At 38.9% G+C, this 24,599-nt stretch overlaps 1 protein-coding gene and 1 pseudogene across 1 annotated transcript in view; both read left to right on the top strand.

The window, feature by feature from the left end:
* Ppp1cb (protein phosphatase 1 catalytic subunit beta) overlaps nt 1-13,428 on the top strand; it is a 31,672-nt gene extending 18,244 nt beyond the window's left edge. Inside the window, exons 3-8 of the mRNA XM_021161958.3 lie at nt 1,568-1,798; nt 3,828-3,932; nt 5,907-5,978; nt 6,522-6,673; nt 8,217-8,351; nt 11,650-13,428. Of these exons, the coding sequence (XP_021017617.1) occupies nt 1,568-1,798; nt 3,828-3,932; nt 5,907-5,978; nt 6,522-6,673; nt 8,217-8,351; nt 11,650-11,754 (800 nt within the window). The 3' untranslated portion in view covers nt 11,755-13,428. The remainder of the gene's footprint in view (nt 1-1,567; nt 1,799-3,827; nt 3,933-5,906; nt 5,979-6,521; nt 6,674-8,216; nt 8,352-11,649) is intronic.
* Nucleotides 13,429-19,775: 6,347 nt separating this feature from the next.
* Nucleotides 19,776-20,003, top strand: LOC147005127 (signal recognition particle RNA; annotated as a pseudogene).
* The last annotated feature ends 4,596 nt before the right edge of the window (nt 20,004-24,599 follow it).

Below are 24,599 nucleotides of genomic sequence, written 5' to 3' on the forward strand. Positions count from 1 at the left end.
CATTAAAAGTAGTATTTTTCTGTAGTTCACGTACAACAGGAAGTGGTATAAATACTACAGCATGCTGGCTTTTCCTTTGGTGATACAGGCAGTCTTTGTAATGGTTAAAGTGTTTCTGAAGAAACTTCTGTGCACTTAGAATAGCTTTTGCCATATGCAAAAATGTCCTTTTTGCTTGTTTCTTAGCTTGTTTCTACCTTGAATCCATATAAGATGTTTGGGGCATTTTCTTTTAACTGCTAGGAAATGTTTTTTTTGCTAATGGGGTACTACTTACTGTCCTTTCCCAGGCTGCTGCCCTTTCCATACCACTCAGGGTTCCACTGAGCTCAGTATCATAATGTCGGGGCAAAGGCACTGGGGCCCTGGCACCTGGTTTGGAGGAGAAATTTGTCCCTCTCTGGGGGTTTCTGGTCTGTTGTTAGGAACAAGGTGGGAAGGGACACATTCCATCAATATTCAAAGCTCCATAATGTCCCTCAGCTGGGGTTGCAGGGTAGTGGAGGCTAGGAGTATCTCCTGACCTCAGCACATCAGGCTTCTAGGATAGTGTCAGAAAAGCAGCTCTGGGCAAAGTGACAGGATTTGGGGAAAAGTCACAGGGGACTGCAGTAAGTTTGGTCAGTGTATAGGTCCAGTCAGGAGAAATAGGTGACCATGTTCTTCTTGGACAAGGAGGACTTGTGGAAGGGCTCCCTAGCGACCAGGCTGAGCGTTATCCCAGTGCTTGCCTACTTGTTCCAACTTGGAGGGCATCCTCATTCCAGGGGCTATTGTAGAATCATTGTGGTTAGATTGAGGGTACTGCAGATTTAACATACATCTATTGTTCTTTGTATTCTCTTTCTCTGTGGGGTTTATTAAGTCATGTGTGGTACCTTGTACAGTATCCATCAAATAAATAGGTGCAAAGTCAATGTTGATTAGTGTGCTTAGAATATCACCCTTAAAGCAAAAGCAGTAGTTTGAAACTTTGTAGAAATGTTCAGTATCTTATGATTATTTATAAATAAAATAATAACATTAAGTTGAAAATATAATAAGCCCCAAAATATATTTAGAACACTAATGCTGAATATTATCACTTGACACATCACATTGTAAACCATTGGTATTTTACATCTATGATCACATGACTGGTGGGAGTTACAGCTTGCTGCTGCCACTCAGCATCTCCCAAGTATTGTACTTTCACTAGCATGGGAAAGTCAGCAGAGCTACAGTGCTGATAAAGTGAGAAGCTTGTAAGTGAAACCATTTGTTTCCTTCAGTGTTACTTAATACAGCAATAATTTGAGGTAATAGAAGTATTTTAGCTCTAGATATTTGGTATAACAAGTATGACTTAAGTTTAACTATCAGCTAATAAGAGTAACTGTGCCAGTTGTCTATTATTTTATTAGAAATTGCCTGACATTTATTTTTGTGGGGTACAACAATGTTAGCTTATTATCCCAGTTTTTAGAGGGTAGGGATTCAGACACAGCTTTGCTAGATCTTCAGGTTCTAAGTCATAGAAGCATAAAATTGCAATCAGTTTTTCTAACCTGACTTCTTTTGATTTTAGGAGACATTCATGGACAATATACAGACTTACTAAGATTATTTGAATATGGAGGTTTTCCACCAGAAGCCAACTATCTTTTCTTAGGAGATTATGTGGACAGAGGAAAGCAGTCTTTGGAAACCATCTGTTTGCTATTGGCTTACAAAATCAAATACCCGGAAAACTTCTTTCTTCTAAGAGGAAACCATGAGTGTGCTAGCATCAATCGCATTTATGGATTCTACGATGAATGTAAGTGGGATTTCAAACATAGGAGAGGAGTTTCCATATGCTTGTACAGTTCAGATGAATTTCTTCAACTTAGAGAAACTAGGCTTTTTGTTTTTTAAAATAGGATCTCAGACAAAGACCCAGAAAGAAGAGCCTAAAGCTAGGAAACACATTAAATTGTTTTCTTGGGATCTCCGTGGTCATGTTTTCAGGCTGGCTACAGCTTAGTTGACTGAAGGAGGCCTCTTTTAATTAGTTTATCTGGTAAAATTCCAAGTGAAACACATACAGGTCAGTAGTCTCCATTTTTCTGCTGTTTGATAGGGTTCGCTTTTTACATTTATTCATTATTATTATGAATATACATACAATGCATACATGGTATCATGACACAGATTTGGAGGTCAGAGGACAGCTTATAGTTAGTCCTTTCCTTGTAACTAAAAGTTGGAAGTAGAGAAATGGCTCAGCAGTTAGGAGCCCTTGCTGGTCTTCCAGAGGCCTTCGGTTTGGTTCCCAGCACTCACATCAGGAGATTCACAACTGCTTTTAGCTCCCAAGTTCAGGGAATCCCATTCTCTTTATGGTCTGGGCAGTCACTTCATGCACATGGTTCATATACAGAGGCAAGTAGGTACACATGCATACACATAACTAGAATGCTAACTAAGTCAAATTTCATTATTAGGATTTGAATCTGTTTGTATAGCTAGAGTGGTTACTGAGTCCTTGGTTATATACAGTGCTCTTGTGTTTTAATCAGTCTGATTTGCTGCTGTGCAGCAGTCTTCCCAGTGTCATCACTCTGCATTTGGATTTGGGTTTTCCGTTTAATTCAACTCAATATGGGAATAGGTGTATTTGGTCACCTAGAGTTAAGTCATTTCTAGTAGTTTTCTGATCAGATTTATTTTTGGCTGCTAAATTATTTATTAGAATCTACTTGTTCTTTCTTAACTATGGTAGTCTTCAACAAACTCATACAGCTTAATTCCTGTGATGATATAACAAACGTTTGTAAATGTGTTGTATATGCTAATCACTTCTAACATTGGAATATGGGAAAATTCAAGGCAAGTTACTTAAAAAAAACAGAATTTATGTTATACTAGGAATCATTCTGTATTTGAGTTTTACATTACATTTTTGTGACTTTAAAGTCAGGCTTGTGCAGAGGAAGTAAGTTAAAGTACATCAGGTGATAGCCATCTTTCTATGAGGTATATTAGTATGTTCTTAGAAGATAACTTAAGGCGTGAATGTCCCTAAGTGTAGAAAGGACATCAAATGGAACGATGTGTGGGAAAACTGCTTGTAAACAGTCTATAAATTGTACTTAGTCATTAAAAGGTAGAATAGGACATAAAACATGAAATTAATAGTTGTGACTTTCATCCTTTCTCTGGCTTGGTAGTTGAACTTAATGCCAAATCAGGAAAATCAGGTAACTCTCAGTGGAAGCTGCCTTTGTTATAGCTGGGCTATGGGAAAATTATAGCCTTGTGTCTTTTCACTTGCTGTAGTGACAAGGTGTAATTTGTTCTAAAGTGAATACCACTTAGGCACTTGGAAGTGTTCCTTTGCTGGCAGTAGGTTTATACTTTATTACTCAGTGCATTAAGTTAACGTGGACTAGCTCCAGAGGTACCATTTTCACTTATGTCTACTTACTTAGCTAGGAAATGTACTGAATGGGAAGAAATTAGCTAATATTCTATTAGATGATTTCAGAAGTATTATACTATAGTGATTTTTATAAGATAAAGTTGTTTGATGAATGTGTTTCATAGAACAGTACAGTCTTTGAAGTTTCTGCAACTCTACAGATGGTATTGAATGTTTTATTCCCCTTTTAGAAATACCTAAGAAAAAAATTACATGTGGTGATAAACCTGAATGCTGGACAAGTACTCAGATATGAGCTACATCTCTAGTGCATGAAACTGAGCATAGCTTATTCACTTACAGAAAAGGGGGCTAAGTAATCAAGCACAGAGAAGAAGAAAACAGTTACTGATTCTTGAATTCTCTGTGTTTTCCCTTTTTATAGGTAAACGAAGATTTAATATTAAATTGTGGAAGACATTCACTGATTGTTTTAACTGTCTGCCTATAGCTGCTATTGTTGATGAGAAAATCTTCTGTTGTCATGGAGGTAGAGTAATACATTTGCTGTTTAGAAGAGAACTGTAATGATGACAGGACTGTGGGAAAGCTGAGTGTGGCAGGAGGTGTAGAGCAACTAGAAGCCAGCTTGATTCCAGGCCAGGCAGGCTTAGGAACGCCCCGTCTCAAAATAGGAAATTCTTCACTGGGCCTTACAGAGAATGCCTCCTATACAAGTGTTAATGGAAGAGTGGTCCACACACACTGGAATCTCAGGACTCAGAGGCTGAGGCAGAAGGATCTCAAGGCCATCCTGGGCCATAGATTCTACCTCAGAAAGAAAAGAGAAGGGAAAGAGAAAAGGTAATAACTAGATGTGTGTGGAGTATTTCTACTTTGCCTCAGTTTATGCTTGACCAGCTGGTCAGATGGTTTTCTGTGGTGCTGGGATCTAGCTCGTACCTCAGATGTTAATAAAAGGTACGTGGCCATCACTAGGAATGAGAGGCTAATTATCTTTCTGTCTGTATTAACTACCTTTTATCAAACTCTAAACATAACATAATTCATACAACTTCCCAAGTTTTGTGCACTACGCCAACATGTTAGGAAATGAGGACATTAGAATATAGAGATTAGAATTTAGATCAAAAACAGTTTTCAGCTCTCCAGCTTTAGCACCCAGCTTTACCTTGGTGTGTTTCTCATTTATGCTCTGAGGATCATAAATTGCCATGACTAATGACTTTCTAAAGAGCTTCAAATGTGTAGTAGTCATGAACAATTTAGTCTTTTTTTTTTTTTTTAAAGATTTATTTATTTATTTATTATATGTAAGTACACTGTAGCTGTCTTCAGATACTCCAGAAGAGGGCGCCAGATCTCGTTATGGATGGTTGTGAGCCACCATGTGGTTGCTGGGATTTGAACTCCGGACCTTGGGAAGAGCAGTTGTGTGCTCTTACCCACTGAGCCATCTCACCAGCCCCACAATTTAGTCTTCTAAAGATGAAAGTTTTGTAAGTTTACACACATGAGAACTCCCTGAAGAATATGCAGTAAACTTTTCTATGATAGTACACACACACACACACACACATGAAAAGTTTTTCAGAAGTTAGGGAAGATTATGGTAAGGGCTTTGAAAGTCCTGTGACCTAAATTCAATCCTTAATCAGGGATCTTGAGGCCAATGAGGTTTCTTCCTTAGAACAAGGTAGAAGCAAGTACACATTTACTCTCAGCACCCAGGAGACAGGTAGGTATAGTTCTGAGTTCAAGGCCATCCTGGCCTATGTACCAAGGATCATGCCAGCCAGGGCTTTATAGTGAGGATCAGTCTGACCACTCATACATACATGAACACACATTTATACACACTATAGAACAATTTAATGATATACAGGAAAAATGGTTTCTTGGTATCATACATGGTAGTGTCTTTTGAGAAGCATAGAGGTGGAAATGCAGACAAGATGGTGGTGAGGCCTGAGATGTGAGCGGTTTATTCTGACAGCACAGTTCACTCTATTAGTTGAAATGCTGTTTTCCATAGATACCATTGAAGGGTATTGGCAGAGTCGAAGTGGGAATATGTGTATTTTGCTTCATTTCTTGTGGTGGTGCTTGAATTACCTACTAGAGAAATAACACCTTATGTTCTACTTTACAGATATATTCTTGTGCTTTTTTTTATCCTTCTGACTATTAGTTTAATGCACATTTTTGCAGATAATGAGACTGTTGAGGTGGGATATGGGGAAAGGTTCCTGGGGGACCAAGAGAGGTGCTTTAACTCGCAAGTAAAAATGCTTTATGGGGACCTGGTGGTCATGAAGGTCGGAAGCAGTAGGAAGCTGGCAACTAAGCGTGTTCTCAGGAAGGGGAGGGCGGCTGCAAAAAGGGGTGGAGTTTCTCCTTGGAATCTCTCGAGGGATAATGATTTATTTCCTTGTCGAAAGATGGAAAAGATAGCATGAGTATAATTCTGCTAGATATCAAGTCTCTTTCTTTCTATGTATAGGACTGTCACCAGACCTACAATCTATGGAACAGATTCGGAGAATTATGAGACCCACTGACGTACCTGATACAGGTTAGTATATACAGAAGTTCAGTTAATTGCTTTACATAAAATGTTGACGTGCTTGGACCTAATTATATTTAGTGAAAGTCACTTAGAAACCTAGTTTCATTCCTGAAAACAGTTAACAAAGTGATCAGAGCAAGAAAAGGAACTGCCCTGCCAGTCTTACTTAAAATCTTTAATGTGTTCATGTCTTCATGATAAATCAGTAAAGTATTGCAATATAGGCTGGTGCTCAGTCGTAGTGTAATGCAAGTAACGGATAATCTGTATACAGGAAATGCTAACCAGAAAGGAGATAAAGGTCTCTGTGTATTAAATATACTTGAGTATGCCACACACATATTTCCTGTATGCAGAACTCATCAGAAAGTACTACCCTAGGAAGCTAGAGAAAGTTGGGAAGACTGGTTTAGACTGGAGTGCCTAGGGACAAGGGATGATCATTAAAGTGTAAGAAGGCAGGAAAGATGTGCTGTAAATGTGTGCTGTATTCTGTGCTTGCTTCTATTTCACTGTTTGTTTGTTTGTTTTTTTTTCTGTTTTCTAAAGGTTTGCTTTGTGACTTACTGTGGTCCGACCCAGATAAGGATGTGCAAGGCTGGGGAGAAAATGACCGTGGTGTTTCTTTTACTTTTGGAGCTGATGTAGTCAGTAAATTTCTGAATCGTCATGATTTAGACTTGATTTGTCGAGCTCATCAGGTATACAGTATACGATATTTTATTGTTAATTTCACACATTTTCATTTATTGGTAGGTAGGTAGATAATTTACCCTGATGTCTCTTAGTTTCTGTGACACTTGACCAAGGCAACTTATAAAAGAAAGAATTTAATTTTGAGCTCACAGATTCAGAGTCTGTGACCATTGTGGCATGGAAAGGGGTGGCAGGCAGGTAGGCATGGCTCTGGAGCAGTAGCTGACAATGGCCATCTTGAGGCAACTGCCATGGGGCAGAGAGAGAACTAAGAATGGCTTTGACTTTTGAAGCCTCAGAAATCCCACTCTTAATACTTCCTAACAGTTCCACCTTCTGAGGACCAAACATTCAAATATATGAACTGATAACCTAGGAAAGGTAGTGAGGGGAGAGGGTTAGAGAGTTGGCTCAGTGATTTAATAGCGCTGGCTTTTCTTCCAGAGGACCCAGGTTTGATTCTCAGCATATTATGTGTCAGCTCAAAACTGTCTGAAACTCCAGTCCCAGGAGACCAGACACCTCTAGCCTCCAGTAGCACCAGGCATGCAAGCCATGCAGACACACTTGTAGCAAAACACCCATACATATAAAATAATTAACTACAAACTTAAAAGGTAATATGACTTATATGTGAAGAACATAGATGAAGAGGCAAGACTCTAGATCTCACAAGTCAGTGACCCAGGCAGTGTTAGCTCAGGCATCTCACTCTGAGTGATTATGTTTCAAAAGAGAACATTCTGTAGTACAGTGAGCTAACTGCAGCCCCACAGTGCTTTGCTGGTTTCCAGGTGGTCTGTTCTCTCTGTGGCCTCTGTGTAATATGGTAATAATCTGATACTACCCAAATGTGTCAGTATCGCTTCTTACAAAACCAAACTGTGATATGAGAATTTTTCTGAGACAGTTGTGGAATGCAATTATAAACTGGTTAATAAATATTTTAGCTTAAAAAAAATCATTATTGATAGTGTAAAAGAGTGTCCACTGTTCTTAAGTGTTCATGATCCGTAAACCATAAATGGTTTATAATATATTGGCTGAAAATATTTTTTACCTCTTTTTTTTTTTAATTTTGTTTTATTTTCTTATTTTCTATGTGTAAATGCTTTGCTTTCATGTATGTGCAGGCACTATAGGCTTGCCTAGTGCCTACAGCTGTCAGGTGAACATGCCAGATCTCCTGGAACCTAGAGTTTCAGATGGTTGTAAGCTACCATGTGAGTGTTTGAGAACTGAATTCAAGTCCTTCTGAAAGAGCTACAGGTGGTCTTAACTGCTGAGCTGCGTCTTCAGCTCTGTTGGCCTCTTTTCTTTGTTGGTTTGGTTTTGTAGATTAAGAAAAGTTCCACGTGTGTATGTGGATTGTGTGCAAGTGGAAGATTCATTTTGTTTCATTTTCTACCATATTGGGAATAAGGTCCTGGTCTCGGCACCTGATACAGAGAGGCTTTGTTGTTGTCTGGCCTTCGCTTCATTAGCCTGCATTAGCAAATGTGGTTCAAATGACCCACTAATAAGTGTTTTTCTTATTTTCTTTGACAGGTGGTGGAAGACGGATATGAATTTTTTGCTAAACGACAGTTGGTAACTTTATTTTCTGCCCCAAATTACTGTGGCGAGTTTGACAATGCTGGTGGTATGATGAGTGTGGATGAAACTTTGATGTGTTCATTCCAGGTAAGACAGGAAATGCAGATGTCTGTCTGTCTTCCCTTCCCTTCTTTCCCCTCCCCTCTCTCTTTTCCTTTTCTTTGAGATAGGATGTCCCACTCTAGCCTGGGCTGACCTTGAATTTGTACTTGCAGCTTTCAGAAACTTTAGGTTGCACCATTCTTATTTCAAATGTTTAAACTATTAATCCTTCTGTTATATACTGGACAGTGAATAATTACTAAAGGAGTGAAAATGGCAAGCTGGGAAGGTGGCTCAGTGAGTAAAGTGCTTGCTGTGGAAGGATGCAGACGTGAGTCTGGATCTTCAGTACCCACGGAGCAGTGGCAAGTGCCTATAATGTCAGGCTAAGGAGGTAGAGACAGGAGGGTACCAGGGTGTTGCTGCCTAGCCACCTTAACCCGTTAGTGGACCTCAGGCTCATCAAAGCAGCTGAGGAAGACACCCAACATTGGCTGACCTTTCTGTCATACACAGGTATCCTCCTACACAGAAAAGAATGAATGCAGTGGATAAAATAGGTTTTTGTTTCCTTTTGCAAGATTAATATATGAGATAGGCATTGGGGAAGAAAGAGATGAAAATAAGATAGAGTGTTTACCTAAAGGGGGGAATTTCCAGTCATCTTAAGTACACTTACAGAAACATGCACATTTCAAAGGATTTGCTCTTGCTTTGTTGTGCTGCTTGTTCAAAACCATTCTTAATTGCTGGTTGATAAAGCTCACTGCTGCAACATGTACACATTGGGATTGCATTCAGAACTCTCATTACTGACATCTGAGGATTCATACATTCCTCATATAAAATGGCACAGTATTTACATATAACCCATACATAGCCTTCCTTTCCGTAAGATTTAAGTGATCTCTAAATTGTTTACAATGCCTGGCACAGTGTATATGCTGTTTAAATTAGAATCATGTTGTTGGCCTGGTGGTAGTAATGCATTTTAATCCCAGTACTTGGGAGGCAGAGGCAGGCAGATACGTATGAGCTCAAGGTCAGCTGGGTCTACAGAGTGGGTTCCAGGACAGCCATGGCTATATAGAGAACCCTGAGGGAAAAACAACAAAAAAACAAAACCAAAAAAATTCATGATGTTTAGAGAAGGCCAGAAATGACCATACACGTTCAATCCAGAAACTTCTTTTTCTGAATAATTTCACTGTAATATAGTTCAGTCCAACAGCTGAACTAAGAGGTTGCAGACCACTGGTGTGTACAACTGTCAGCAAGGTTTCCATACCTCTTTCCCCTTGTATTAAACTATATCCATCAACTACAGTTGAATGTCAAATTGTTGGTATCTTCATTATATATTAAGGGTTCTAACCAGGTCTTGTCCTTCAGCAGTTGTCATAGAGGAGTCAGAATAATGTATTTCTTTTACTGGGACACTCTAGTATGTAGAATAGTTTTAAGAAAAACCATACAGGAACTAGAGAGATAGCTTAGCAGCTAAAACCACTAGCTGCTCTTCATTCAGCTGACGGATGTTCAATTCCCAACACCCACATGGCTGCTAACAATTGTAACTCTAGTTCCTAGGAATCCAACACCCTCACACAGACAGAAATTTAGGCAAAACACCTGTGCACATAAAGTTACAAATAAATTATTTTTTTAAACTACATAATTTTTTCCATACTTTTTATTTTTAACAAGTAAAATTCTTATTTGTGCTCACTATAATTAGTGTAATAAAAGTGTCAACTGTTTATGCATGATATGGTTGTGTATGTCTTTAATCCCAGCAGTCAGGAAACAGACAGGCACTTATCTTTGAGTTCCAGGCTTACCTGGATTACATAGCAAGTTTGAAGTCAACAAGATGACATACTCAGACCCTGTCTTTAAGAAACAAAATGTAGCCAGGCAGAGGCAGGCGATTTCTGAGTTTGAGGCCAGCCTGGTCTACAAAGTGAGTTCCAGGACAGCCAGGGCTATACAGAGAAACCCTGTCTCGAAAAACCAAAAAAAAAAAAAAAAAAAAAAAAAAAAGAAGCAAAATGTTGCAAGGGTGTGGTGGAACAGTTTAAAACTTAATACTAATGATGGAAATGCAAATTACTGCAGCTGCCTTGGAACACAGTTTGGCAGTTAATTAAAGGGTTAAACATTGTGTTATTAGATGACTGAGCACAATTAGATCCACACAAAATCTTTTATAACATTATTTATAATAGCTAAAAGTGGAAACAATCCCAGAGCCTAGCTGAAGAATTGATAAATAAAATGGGCTATCCATCCATACAATAGAACATTTTAGCAATAAAAGCGGCTACAGATCCTGACAGATAGCACAGCATAGAAGAACCTATTCACACAGATCATGTTATTTGGTAACAGTATTAATGATGCTAATAACTGGCATCAGTTATATGAAATATTGTAGACTAGGCAAGTCCAGAAGGACATAAGGTGGGTGAGTGATAGCTAACGCTTATGAGGAAGGAGATGGAGAACCAGAATGTGACGTGACTAAGAACAAGGAGTTTTGGGGGTTTGGACACAAACTACTAAAATCAGATAATTGTAGTAAATATATAGTATACTTAGTAAGTAAATAAACATACTAAAAACTGTGCACGTTAAATGACTAAACATGATGATATGGAGTGGGCCATGGTGGCGCGTGCTTTTGATCCCAGCCGTTGGGAGCAGATCTCTGAGTTCAAAGCTAGCATGGTTTACAGAGTGAATTTAAGGACAGCAAGGACTACACAGAGGAACCTTGTTGCCAGGGTGGGGTCAGGGGTAGGGAGGAGATGTGTAGGGGAGACTTAGTCTTGTGGAATATACTATAAAAAACTTTAAGATTTACCTGTATATGAAATACACAGTGGCTTATGCCTATAATCTCAACATTCAGAATGGTGAGGCAGAAGGATTGCCACAAATTTGAGGTTGGCCTGACTACATCAACAGTGTGTCTCAAAAAACTTGGGGAGGTCAGAATTAGATGAGAACCTAGGGTTTTTGACTCAGACCAGTATTTTTTCCTCTCTAAGAAGGTGAACTAGTAGAGAAGATTCTTTAAAACTTAAATTTAAGCCTCAGTTAAGCTGTGTGTCTAGAATCTAAAGCAAATGTTAAGCAAGTGTTCCTCCTTGGGGGAGGGCGGTGCTGCAGACCAAATCCAGGCACTTCCTAGTAAGCACTCACGAGCTGCCCTGCCAAACTCACACTTCAGTCTAAGAAATGTTTGTGCAGAATTGCTAAGGTATGTTTATTTCACTGGACAGTTGATGGCATTTATTGAAAGAATAATGTTGTTATTTATTTATTCATTCATTTTAAGATATTGAAACCATCTGAAAAGAAAGCTAAGTACCAGTATGGTGGGCTGAATTCTGGACGTCCTGTCACTCCGCCTCGAACAGCTAATCCACCGAAGAAAAGGTGAAGACAGGAATTCTAGAAAGAGAAACCATCAGATTTGTTAAGGACATACTTCATAATATATAAGTGTGCACTGTAAAACCATCCAGCCATTCGACACCCTTTATGATGTCACACCTTTAACTTAAGGAGACGGTAAAGGATCTTAAATTTTTTTCTAATAGAAAGATGTGCTACACTGTATTGTAATAAGTATACTCTGTTATAATATTCAACAAAATTAAATCCAAATTCAAAAGTATCCATTAAAGTTCTATCTTCTCATATCACAGTTTTTAAAGTTGAAAAGCATCCCAGTTAAACTAGCTCTGTTAGTTACCCAGATGAAAGCATGAAGATCCATCTGTGTAATGTGGTTTTAGTGTTGCTTGGTTGTTTCATTATTTTGAGCTTGTTTTGTTTTGTTTGTTTTTGCTAGAATAATGGCATCTACTTTTCCTGTTTTTCCCTAAACATTTTTAAAAGTGAAAATGGGAAGAGCTTTAAAGACATTCACCAACTATTCTTTTCCTTTACTTATCTACTTAAGTAACTGTTGGATCTTACTAAGAAAACTTACCCCTCATCACAGTAAAAAGGAACTTTAGAAATATACAAACTATCTGATCCATTGATTTTAATCAAACAGTTTGACTGGGCAAACTTTGCAGCTGATAATGAGTATTTCGCTTTTTACAAAATTGCCACTGATTTGGATTTGTGCACTCTAATCTTTAATTTATTGATGCTCTATTGTGCAGTAGCATTTCATTTAAGATAAGGCTCATATAGTAATATCCAAAACTAGTTGGTAATGTGATTATGTGGTACCTTGGCTTTGGGTTCTAATTCGCACGAAACACCTTTTGGCATGCTTAACTTTCTGGTATTACCCTCACCTGCATTGGTTTTGTTTTTTGGGGTTTTTGTTGTTTGTTTGTTTTTAGATCCACAGAACATGAGAATCCTTTTTGACAAGCCTTGGATAGCTGGCTCTCTTTCCCTCTCTCTATGTGAAGGATATATTTAAATGAACGCTGGTCAGTGGGACATTTGTCAGCTCTGAGTATTGGGTGCTTCACTGTCTAATAATTGCCATGTGGATGTTGTTTTGACTGTAAGGCTATGTCACTAAAGATTTTTACTCTGCGTTTTCATAATCAAAGGTCATGATGTGTATAGACATGCTTTGTAGTGAAGTATAGTAGCAATAATTTCTGTATATGATCAAGAGTTTATTGCATTATTTCTTTCCCTGTTTTTTTTTTTAAGGGTTAGCATTAACAAATGTCAAGGAGTAGCAAAGTCAACAACAAAGATTTTAGAAGGAGGAACTAAGAGCATACACAGACTTATGATTCTTTGGATGTGACACTTACTGGATGTGATTCTAAAGTCTTTTATTGAACATTGTCAAATTCGTACGCTTCATAGGATGGACATAATGTTTATATAATGCCCTTCTTATGTGTTACCATAGATGTGTGAAACCTTATAGCGTCCTTGAAAGTGTTAAATTGAGAACTCTGTTAACATTTTATGGATTGGCACATTATATTACTGCAAGAAACATTTGATTTTCAGCACAGTGCAAAAGTTCTTTAAAATGCATATGTCTTTTTTTTTCTAATTCCATTTTGTTTAAAGCACATTTTAAATGTAGTTTTCTCATTTAGTAAAAGTTGTCTAATTGATACAACGTCTGAGTGATTATTCCGTGTTGTTTTGTTTTACAGTGAGATATGTAAGCACAAGTTGACATAGACTGAAGCATAGACAGTCTCTGAGCTGTAGCCGTGTTCTTTTAGGTCACACATGCTTTTATTTAATGTGATTGGATAACTTACATATTAGAGTAAACAAACAATTGTTTACTCAAACAATTGCTAATAGGATTTTAGATGTTATCGCCGAGTAATCAATACTTAAGGTAGCTCAAGAAAATAAGCCTTAGTCTCAATATTAGTTAATGTACACTAATTTGTATCTTAAACTGTTTTTTTTTCTTTTTTTAATAAATGTTCATTCAAATTAAAACTAGGGGCAAAAAGTAAGCAAATTAGTATTGGTTGTTAACGGATAGACATTTACCATGTTGGAAAATTATTCAGACCTCTTAAAACTGCTTTCCAGCTTCTCATACATAAGTACTCAGAGCATCATGTGCTCCTAAGAATGATAACACAGATTATTAATTATACCAGTTTACTGACAAACAGTAAAATACAGGCTACCTTTAACCCCATGATTGGTGAGGCAGACAGAGACAGGTGAATCTATGACTTGAAGCCTGGACTACATATTACAGTGCCTGTTTACTAGATGAAAAGCTACAAGCACTTGCAGAGGATTTGGGTTCAATTCTTAACACTCAGAAGGCTGTCTGTACGGCTAAGCCAAGGGGATCTGCTGTTTTATGCCCTCTATGAGCACCAGGCACACACATGGCACACGTGGTGGGTACGTAGACATACATATAGGCAAAATCCTCATACACATAAAAATAAAATGTTTAAGGGATTTTTTTATTAAGTGTTGAGCAAATGAGTTTTTTGATTAGAGCGGTTGTCACTGTTTTTGTCGGGTTTTTTGTTTGTTTAGAGACAGAGTCAAGCCCAGGTTGGCTTCCAGCTCTAGTCTCCTGCCTTAGCTCCATGAGTGCTGACACTGTAGGTGGGATCCATGCTGGATTAGAACAGCCAAGTCCAGGTTGGCTCCCAGCTCTAGTCTCCTGCCTTAGCTCTGTGAGTGCTGACACTGTAGGTGGGATCCCATGCTGGGTTAGAACAGCCATGTTAGTTTATAACCCTCTATAACTGGTAGCTTCTAAGAATGCCTTAGAAACTATCTGTGGCAGAACTCATGAACCTGTTCAGCATAACAAATTAAGCTACTTGCTGCTTCAGAAAGTTTTGTTTTGTTTTTTGTCTTTTAAGATTTACTCATTTATATAATGTATATGAGTGCTTTTGCCTGTGTGTATGTGTGTGCACCACATGGGTGCCTGGTGACTATGTTGAATCTCCTAGAATTGGATGTATGGACGTTGTGAGCCATCATGGGTGTTAGGAATGCAGCCTGGATCCTCTGCAAGAGCAACAAGTGCTCTTAACTCCAGCCCCTGCTTAAAAACCATCTTACTGTGAGGTGTAGTGACACACCTATAATCTCAGCAGTTGGAGGCAGGATGATCAGGAATTCCAAGGCCAGACTGAGCTACAAAAGACCCTGTCTTAACCACATATGGGAGTTGTGGGGGAGGCTAGTTTAAGTTTAAAATAGTTTAAGTGACTATTTTAGCGCTCAACCCTAAAACCCATCTAGAGCCCAACCCACACTCCAGTCTCAGAGCTTGGACGTGGGAGGGAGACTGGAAAAGAGTGCCACTGAGTGGCACAGCATGACTGTGGCTACCTGCAGAGTTGAGCCTGTCAGCATCCAGGACACATGGCTGATGGGCTCACAAAGCCCTGCCCCAAGCTGAGGAACTTTTGGCAGGTAATGGTTTCTGAGGGGAAGGAAGTCATGTCTTCAGAGGGGTAGCTGGTGCTGAGTTGTTCCACACCCATGTTCATGCATGCAGCCTTAATTAAAGTCAGTGGATCAGAACAAATCAAAATGGGGCATGGTAAGAAGGGGGCCAGAAGGAGAGGATAATGGGATGAAAATGATTATTGTGTGTTCAAAACTGTCAACAAATAGTTTTGAAACTTCTCTCCCAGCATATTTTGTTAGGAAACTAGACTTTTAACTATTGAATTCCCCAAACTGAGTGAATTGTCAATTCTGATTTGGAGCATTGTGTGTGTTGGGTTTTTCCTTCAAGACTATGTCAAGTTTGGCCTTAAAACCTTTGGGGGGTGGGGGGAGATGCTGGAGAGGTGGCTCAGCAGATAAGAGCACTGATTGTTCTTCCAGAGGTCCTGAGTTCAATTCCCAGTAACCACATGGTGGACCCAACCATCTGTAATGGGATTGGATGCCCTCTTCTGGTGTGTCTGAAGACAGCAACAGTGTGTTCACATATATAAAATAAATCTTAAAACAACAACGACAACAAAAACCTTTTGGTAGGTGGCTTAGACAAGCTCTAGGACACAGATTTTTGTTTTTAATACTGAGGTATTTCCTAGAGTGATGCTTGGTAATGTCAGACATGCCAGCATCCAGTGAATCACAGATTTAAAAATGATTGCTCCTTTACTGCTGGCACTTTGACCTTATTCAGAAATTTACAACACAATTCCAATTTCCCTTTATTCACATGTCCCAAAACAAGAATGTCTCTGAGGAATTTGAAATAAATTTGTGAAAACTGTGGTCCTAATAAGAAGAAATAAAGTAGTTGGTTTGTTGAAGAAAGCTGACACCTTATAGAAAGGAAATTTGTTAGGAGAAACGTCCTTGAGATCATGATCTTGTCTAAAGAGCAAGAGAGAACATTAGAAAGAGGATGTTGTTGGGTAGCGATGATACTTTTAATCCTAGCACCCAGGAGGCAGAGACAGGTGCGCTCTGAGTTCAAGGCAGTCAGCCTGGTCTATAGAGCCAAGCATTACATAAAAAACAAAAACAACAAAACCCTGGAGGGGGGGAGAAAGAAAGAACAAGATACAATATGTTCAAAATTACATAGGGGTCTTAAAGGGAAAGAAACTTCCCTTTAAAACCTGAGGAGAAGCCTGGCAGTGATGGCGCAAGCCTTTTAGCCCAGCACTGGGGAGGAAGAGGCAGGCAGATTTCTGAGTTCAAGGCCAGCCTGGTCTACAGAGTGAGTTCCAGGACAGCCAGGGCTACCCTGTCTTAAAAAACCAAAAAAAAAAAAAAAAACAAACAAACAACATTGATTCCCAGAGCCAATAGTAGGGGCTTATGAGAATGGGTTCTACTCTTGCAAAGTTTCAACAATTCCCCCAGGACAGGAAACACAATCTTCCTGTAGGACAAAGAGAGCTATTTCCTGGAACTTAGAAGAAAAGAAGCTTTCTTTCATGCAATGTGTTGTGTTGGTGAAAGTGAATCTAGAAGTTCCTTCCGACAGACGGTAACTAGACCTAGTAAGGGTTTACACCAGACTCCCATGCCAGTTCAGAGCACATGAACATACATACAGTACAGATTAATGCATTGATCAAGCCACTAGGAAGTTATGTCCTTATCCCCTGAGCATTTTATACATACCAATGCATTAGTTTATACCTTTTATCATATCAGAAAAATATATCTCGTCTCGAAAGCTGAAATTTTAAAATAATTTGTTGTGTCATTTACAAATTAATCTATATAACTAAATAAGCCACCTCAATAACAATATTTCATTGTCTATAAAGTTTGCAAAATTTGCTTAACATTTCTACAAAACATATTGGCACACACTCTACCTATTTACATGTAAGAACTAAACTATTTTCAGGTTCCACAGCTCATGAGTATTGGCAATATGAAGTCAGGCTTCCAGAATCCATATGTAATATGTTCAAGAAGTAATCCAAAATCACCCAGCAAACCAAGAGCCAAACTATTCCCAGGCAGAGGGATAATTAACTAATGTCAAAACAAAGATGACACTGAGGTTGGAATTACCTAATAAACTTGGAGCTAGTATATTTTATTGAACTGTTTGAATGAAAACTGACAATTTTTTAAAGATTTATTTTAATGTATATGAGTACACTGTAGCTGTTCAAATGGTTGTGAGCCTTCATGTAGTTGTTAGGAATTGAATGTTTAGGACTTCTGCTCCCTCCGGTTGGCCCTGCTCACTCAGGTCCAAAGATTTATTTATTATTATATATAATTTATTTATACATAAAGATTTATTTATTATTACACTGTAGCTGTCTTCTGACGCACCAGGAGGGGTCAGATCTCATTATGGTTGTGAGCCACCTTGCAGTTGCTGGGATTTGAACTCAGGACCTTTGGAAGAGCAGTCAGTGCACTCCTACTCACTGAGCCATTTTGCCAGTCCTGAAAACTGACAATTTTAAAGCAAATTTTAAAGTAGTTTGAGCAGATATAAAAAGGAACCAGTACTCAATGCATCAAGTTCTATGCCTCTCTGCTATAGACCAGTAATGTCCCAGATCACTCTACTACATCAGCTCAGGTCTCAAAGAGCAAAAAGAAGGGAATAAATACTTCACATGAGTTAGATGTGCTAACTTGGTGAAATGTGTGTGTGTGTGTTCATACTACTCCATACTTATCCTATATGCATTGACAAAACTAAAACTGCTCAATTTGTAATATATTATCCTTCAAAAATGTTATCATGGAATCAGAAATTTTGACTCAAATATTTATTCCATGTGAAAACTCTCAAAGGACTGTCAAGTAAGCAGTTAATCTCTAGCAAATTCCTAGACTGACAGTTGTGACAACATAGCTGCTTTGAACACTCCTCAGGTACCATAAGGAATCTAGACTACACCACAGATGCTTGCAACCAAAACACAACTGGGTCACCAGAAGTCACAACTTCAGATAAAAGTGTTTCAAATAGCGTATGCCAAAGGTTTTGCCATTATTCGTAATGGCAAACATAAGGAATTCTAGCAACATTTTGATGCAGGCCAGAAATTAAAAAACACTTGCTTTAGAGGTCCGTCAAAGGCCTATGATTGGTTCAAATACAGTCCTTCATTTGTATAAAAAGCAATCTCATGTCTGATGCAAATGATGACTGAATCTAGGGGAATCCTAGGGCACTGAGGCAGGGGGGCGTCTGGGAAGGAGCACCCTCAAAAAGCTGGGGGGGGGGCAGGACAGGGGAGAGGATAGGGGGGTTAATGGGAAGTGGGATAACATTTGAAATGTAAATAAATAAAATTAAAATTTTTTAAAACTTTTGAAAATTTTTATTAGATGTTTTCTTTATTTACATTTCAAATGTTATCCCCTTTCCAGATTTCTGCCTCCTGAATATCGCCTATCCCATCCTCCCTCCCCCTAGTTCTATGAGGGTGTTCCTCCACTCACCCACTCCCGCTTCCCCATCCTGGCATTCCCCTACACCTGCATCAAGCCTTCACAGGACCAAGGGCCTCTCCTCCTATTGATGACCGACAAGGCCATCTTCTGCTACATGTGTGGCTGGAGCTGTGGATCCCTCCATGTGTACTCTTTGGTTGGTGGTTTAGCCCCTGGGAGATTTCAGGGTTCTGGTTGGTTCATAGTGTTGTTCCTTCTATGGGGTGCAAACCCCTTCAGCTCCTTGGGTCCTTTCTCTAACTCCTTCACTGGGGACCCCGTGCTCAGTCTGATGGTTGGCTGTGAGCATCCCCCTCTGTATTTGTCAGGCTCTGACAGAACCTCTCAGAAGACAACTATACCAGGCTCCTGCCAGCAAGCACTTCTTGGCATCCACAATAGTGTCTGGGTTTGGTGACTGTATATGGGGTGGATCCTCAGGTGGGGCAGTCTCTGGATGGCCTTTGCTTCAGTCTCTGCTCCACATTTTGTCTCTGTATCTCCTCCCATTGGTATTTTGTTCCCCCTTCTAAGAAGGACGGAAGTATCCACACTTTGATCTTCCTTCTTGAGCTTCATGTGGTCCATAAATTGTATCTTGGGTATTCCGAGGTTTTGGGGCCAATAATCCACTTATCAGCGAGAGCATACTATGTGTGTTCTTTTGTGATGGTTTACTTCACACCCTTCATAATAGTCACAAATAATATAAAAGACCTTGGTGTGACTCTAACAAAGCAAGTGAAAGATCTGTATGACAAGAATTTCAAGTCTCTCAAGCAAGAAATAAAAGATCTCAGAAGATGGAAAGATCTCCCAGGCTCGTGGAATGGCAGGATTGATTTAGTAAAAATGGCCATCTTACTGAAAACAATCTACAGATTCAATGCAATCCCCATCAAAATTCCAAATCAATTCTTCATAGAGTTAGAACACTTTGCAAATTCATCTGGAATTTAAAAAAAACCCTAGGATAGTAAAAACTATTCTCAACAATAAAAGAACTTCTGGGGGAATCACCATCCCTGACCTCAAACTGTATTACAGAGCAATAGTGATTTAAAAAAAAAAGTTGCCGGGTGTGGTAGCGCACGCCTTTGATCCTAGCACTTGGGAGGCAGAGGCAGGCAGATTTCTGAGTTCAAGGCCAGCCTGGTCTACAGAGTGAGTTCCAGGACAGCCAGGACTTTTTGTTTGTTTGTTTGTTTTCGAGACAGGGTTTCACGCTGTGTAGCCCTGGCTGTCCTGGAACTCACTTTGTAGACCAGGCTGGCCTCGAACTCAGAAATTCGCCTGCCTCTGCCTCCCAAGTGAAAAGACCAATTCTTACAAGTTGTTCTTTGACCTTAACCCATGAACCATAGTACACAAATGTTTTCCACCCCATCTACATGCATGTGTACACAAATAAGTAAAAAATATCATTTTAAAATAAATTTTGGGGTAGAATAATATCTAGAATTTATGTATCCTCAAGATCCAGAAATTTTTCATGTGGGTAGAAATTTCTCAATAAAGATTGATTCTTGATCTTAACACACACACAAACACCCTGCATGGTATTGTTACAGACATGCAGGTAGATCAGTGGAACATAATTGAAGACCCAGAAATGAACCCACACAGCTATGGTCACTTGATCTTTGACAAAGGAGCTAAAACCATCCAGTGGAAAAAAAGGCAGCATTTTCAACAAATGGTGCTGGTTCAACTGGAGGTCAGCATGTAGAAGATTGCAAACCAATCCATTCTTTTTTTTTTTTTTTTTTAAGTGTAAAAATAGTATAGTAATTGTCTTTTATTGATTCTTAAAACTTTTGCCTTGGGGATTATGGGAATTCTTTTCTGTTCCTCATGTGCCTTCTCGATGTGAATTCCATAATTTTTTAAATATTTTTTATTAAGTATTTTCCTCATTTACATTTCCAATGCTATCCCAAAAGTCCCCCATACCCTCCCCCCCCCACTCCCCTACCCACCCACTCCCACTTTTTGGCCCTGGCGTTCCCCTGTACTGGGGCATATAAAGTTTGCAAGTTCAATGGGCCTCTCTTTCCAGTGATGGCCGACTAGGCCATCTTTTGATACATATGCAGCTAGAGTCAAGAGCTCCAGGGTACTGGTTAGTTCATATTGTTGTTCCACCTATAAAATCAATCCATTCTTATCTCCTTGTACAAAGCTGAAGTCTTAAGTGGATCAAGGCCCTCCACATAAATCCAGACACACTGAAACTAATGAAAGAGAAAGTGGGGAAGACCCTCTAGCACAGGGGAAGTTTTCCTGAACAGAACACCAATGGCTTATGCTCTAAGATCAAACATTGACAAATGGTACCTCATAAAATTGCAAAGCTTCTGTAAGGCAAAGGACACTGTAAATAAGACAAAACAGCAACCAAAAACTTGGGAAAAGATCTTTACCAACCCTACATTCCATAGAGGGCTAATATCCAATATATACAAAGAACTCAAGAAGTTAGACTCCAGAGAACCAAATAATTCTATTAAAAAATGGGGTACAGAGCTAAACAAAGAATTCTCAACTGAGGAAAATCGAATGACCAAGAAGCACCTAAAGAAATGTTCAACATCCTTAATCATCAGGAGAATGCAAATCAAAACAACCCTGAGATTCCACCTCACACCAGTCAGAATGGCTAAGATCAAAAACTCAGGTGACAGCAGATGCTGGCGAGAATGTGAAGGAAGAGGAACACTCCTCCATTGCTGGTGGGATTGCAAGCTGGTAAAAACAATGCGGAAATCAGTTTGGCAGTGCCTCAGAAAATTAGATATAGTACTACCTGAGGACCCAGCTCTATCCAAAAGATGCTCCAACGTATAACAAGGACAGATGCTCCACTATGTTCATAGCAACCTTATTTATAATAGCCAGAAGCTGGAAAAAAAACCCAGATGTCCTTCAGCTGAGGAACGGATACAGAAAATGTGGTATATTTACACAATGGAGTACTACTAAGCCATTAAAAACACTAACTTCCTGAAATTCTTAGGTAAATGGATGGAGCTAGAAAATATCATCCTGAGTGAAGTAACCCAATCATAAAAGACTTCCCTTAACTGGCATTTTATTGGCTACTTTTACTTTTACCTTTAGTGGTGAAACCAGAGCTGCTAACATGCTAGAGGCACCAGTGGTGGTGGTGGTGCCCGTAGGTGGTCAGCTGGGGCCAGAAACAAGTGAAGCAGATAGAACAAAGACAGCAAACTCTCAAGAGTCCTTACGGGCAATACTTCAACACCCACAGGCATGAGTTCCAATACTCTTAACAGGCTGAGTGTCCCAGCATCCGAGTCTACAACATAAAACACAGCACCTAAAAAATAGCAGGCCCCAGAGAATCTTCACAGCACTTTTTTCTTTGTCTAGAAACATACACTCTTATGAACCAGAGCCATTTTAACTTAATTGTATTCCTGGAGGTTTATAAGAAAGAAAGGCATGATCTTACTGAATTTATAAAGAGCTTCAGTTGACTTCAAAAAGACCTAGGGTGTGTGTCAGGGCTTGAGAGATAGCACATCCATTAAGAAAACGTAATGCTCTTGCCCAGGACAGAAGTTGGGATCCCAGCACCTACATGGTGACTCACAAATATTTGTAACTCTATTTCTAAGAGATCAAATACCTCTTCTGAGTTCCACCGTCTCCTGCGTGCACGTGCATACATATTCACACATATTCAGATACACATATATTTAGGTATACAGACACACACACAAACATTTTTTTAAAGAAGTAGGTGTAGCATAATCATCCATGTCTACTTCTTTATTTAAAAACCTTTTCTGAAAATGCAGAGTTCCAGAATTGCTTTAACTCAGTTTGTATAATGAATGGAATGATAGCTGGAAATGCACTCTATTTTAAGGCTCATAATAACTGGGTTGGCATCATGTCTAATAAATTTAGGGCCTAATTACTCATTCCTTCATTTATTTCAATTACCCGATTAGGAGAGTGATGTTGACTCACTTATTACTCAAATCAGAAGGGTAGAGTGCAATTGTCATTCAGTACAAAGAAATTCCGTTTTCCCTCTTAGTCAGATTAGGCTCCATTTAATATGTCTTTCCTCTAAAGGGGAAGAGGCATTGTTCTTTCGACACGTTCTCTAATAAGGATTCTCAATACCTATTGCAAAACGCTTTATAACAATCCTACTGACAATGGGAAATTGTATGAATGCTTTGAAATGTTCTTAACTCCATTCCTACCATGGGAGACAAGGGGAAGAAAAACAGCTGATCAGGTCATCATTCATGTAAATTTATAGCACTAATTGCCTGAGCCAGAAGTGATTCATAATCATGTTTTTAATTGCCTTTATTTGAATCTACACATTTACATTTATTTACTGTTACGTGTATGGGTGCTTCGCATGCTTTGGATGTACCATATTCATGTCTGGTGCTCATGGAGGCCAGAAGGGTGTTGGATCCCCTGTAATTGGATTTACATAACTGTTAGCCACCATGTGGGTGCTAGGAATCAAATCTGCTCTCCTCCGGAAAAGCAACAAATACTCTCAACCACTCAATCATCGTGCACTTTAGATTATTTTGTAAATTAGTGGTAAAATATTGGGCAGCAAAGGAATTAAAAATAGTTTTTTAAATATTAATTACAAAATTTACCTCTTTTAGAGGCTAATAAGATAAATAGGGTTTGTTTAGATGTCAGATGAACGTAATCAAGGCTCTCATCCTAAAGATACAGTGTTTATTATTTATGAGGATCTGCGGAAGTCTGAGACTCCTAAAGGAGAAAATGGACCAGGGCAAAAGACATAGAGTTAGTCAAACAGGAAAAAATTTCTCTAGATATGAAACTTGCATGGAAATAAGATGTCAATAGACAAAATTCTAAGACATTATTGTCTATCAGTTTCATTCACAGGAACAAAACAGGAAAGATTAGAATGATGTGATAATCACATAATACCTTAAAATGAAATTTAAACAAATAGAAAGAAAAAAGGACAATAGATTACTGGAAATAAAACCTGGGAATTCCAAGATTTGACTTGAAAACCAAATTCCTGAAACTGAGCCATTAAAAAATGAAGATTCAGAGGCCAATGACGTCATCTCTGAAGTTTCTCTAGGCTTAATCATTTCTTCAGCTATTAGAATGTTCTTGAAATTTTTCATGTTGTTTTCTAAATGTCTAATACTTCTTGTTTATTTTTCTAACAGTTGCCTTTTTATGATTTTTTTTTTTTTTTTTTTTTTTTTTTTTTGCTTTTAAAGGAGTTGGTTTAATTCAAAGTGGTACAGAATTCGGAGTACAATGAAGATGGAACTGTAGGCTCTAGTGGGATTCCAGACTGAGTTCACTTTAAATTCACAGCTGAGGTAGGAATTGCTGAACACTAGAGACAGTGAGCCATTGCATTATTTACTTTATTCATTTTTTTTTAACAAAAGTTTATTACAATGTACAACAGGCTTCAGGATAACATTTCATTCTAGCTATTACATGGCAAAGATGTTATGACAGGGAATCCAGATGTTTGACAGGTTACAGGATAACACTTCATTCTAGCTATAGGTGGCAAAGATGCTGTGGCAGGGAATCCAGATGTTTAAATAGGAATGGAAGAGGGGGGTCACCATCGCCCCAGATGTGAGGAACAGCTTACTTTTTGCCAGATTTCTTAATTCCACCTGTGGCCAGGGGGCCCTGCCCGGCGGCCTTGGCTTTTAGCTCCTCGAGTTTCTTCTGTTCCTCCTTTTGTTTCTGCTTGAAAGCCTTATCTTCCTTGTCCATCTCCTTGGCCTGCTTCTTGGGCTGTTTCAGGGGCTTCTTTTTGCCACCTTCCTGGCCTGATATGGTGCCTCCAGCCCCTTCACCAGACCCTGATCCTATCCT

The sequence above is a fragment of the Mus caroli genome, unplaced genomic scaffold, assembly GCF_978045245.1.
Source record: "Mus caroli unplaced genomic scaffold, Mus_caroli_1 scaffold_4, whole genome shotgun sequence".
Lineage (NCBI taxonomy): Eukaryota > Metazoa > Chordata > Mammalia > Rodentia > Muridae > Mus > Mus caroli.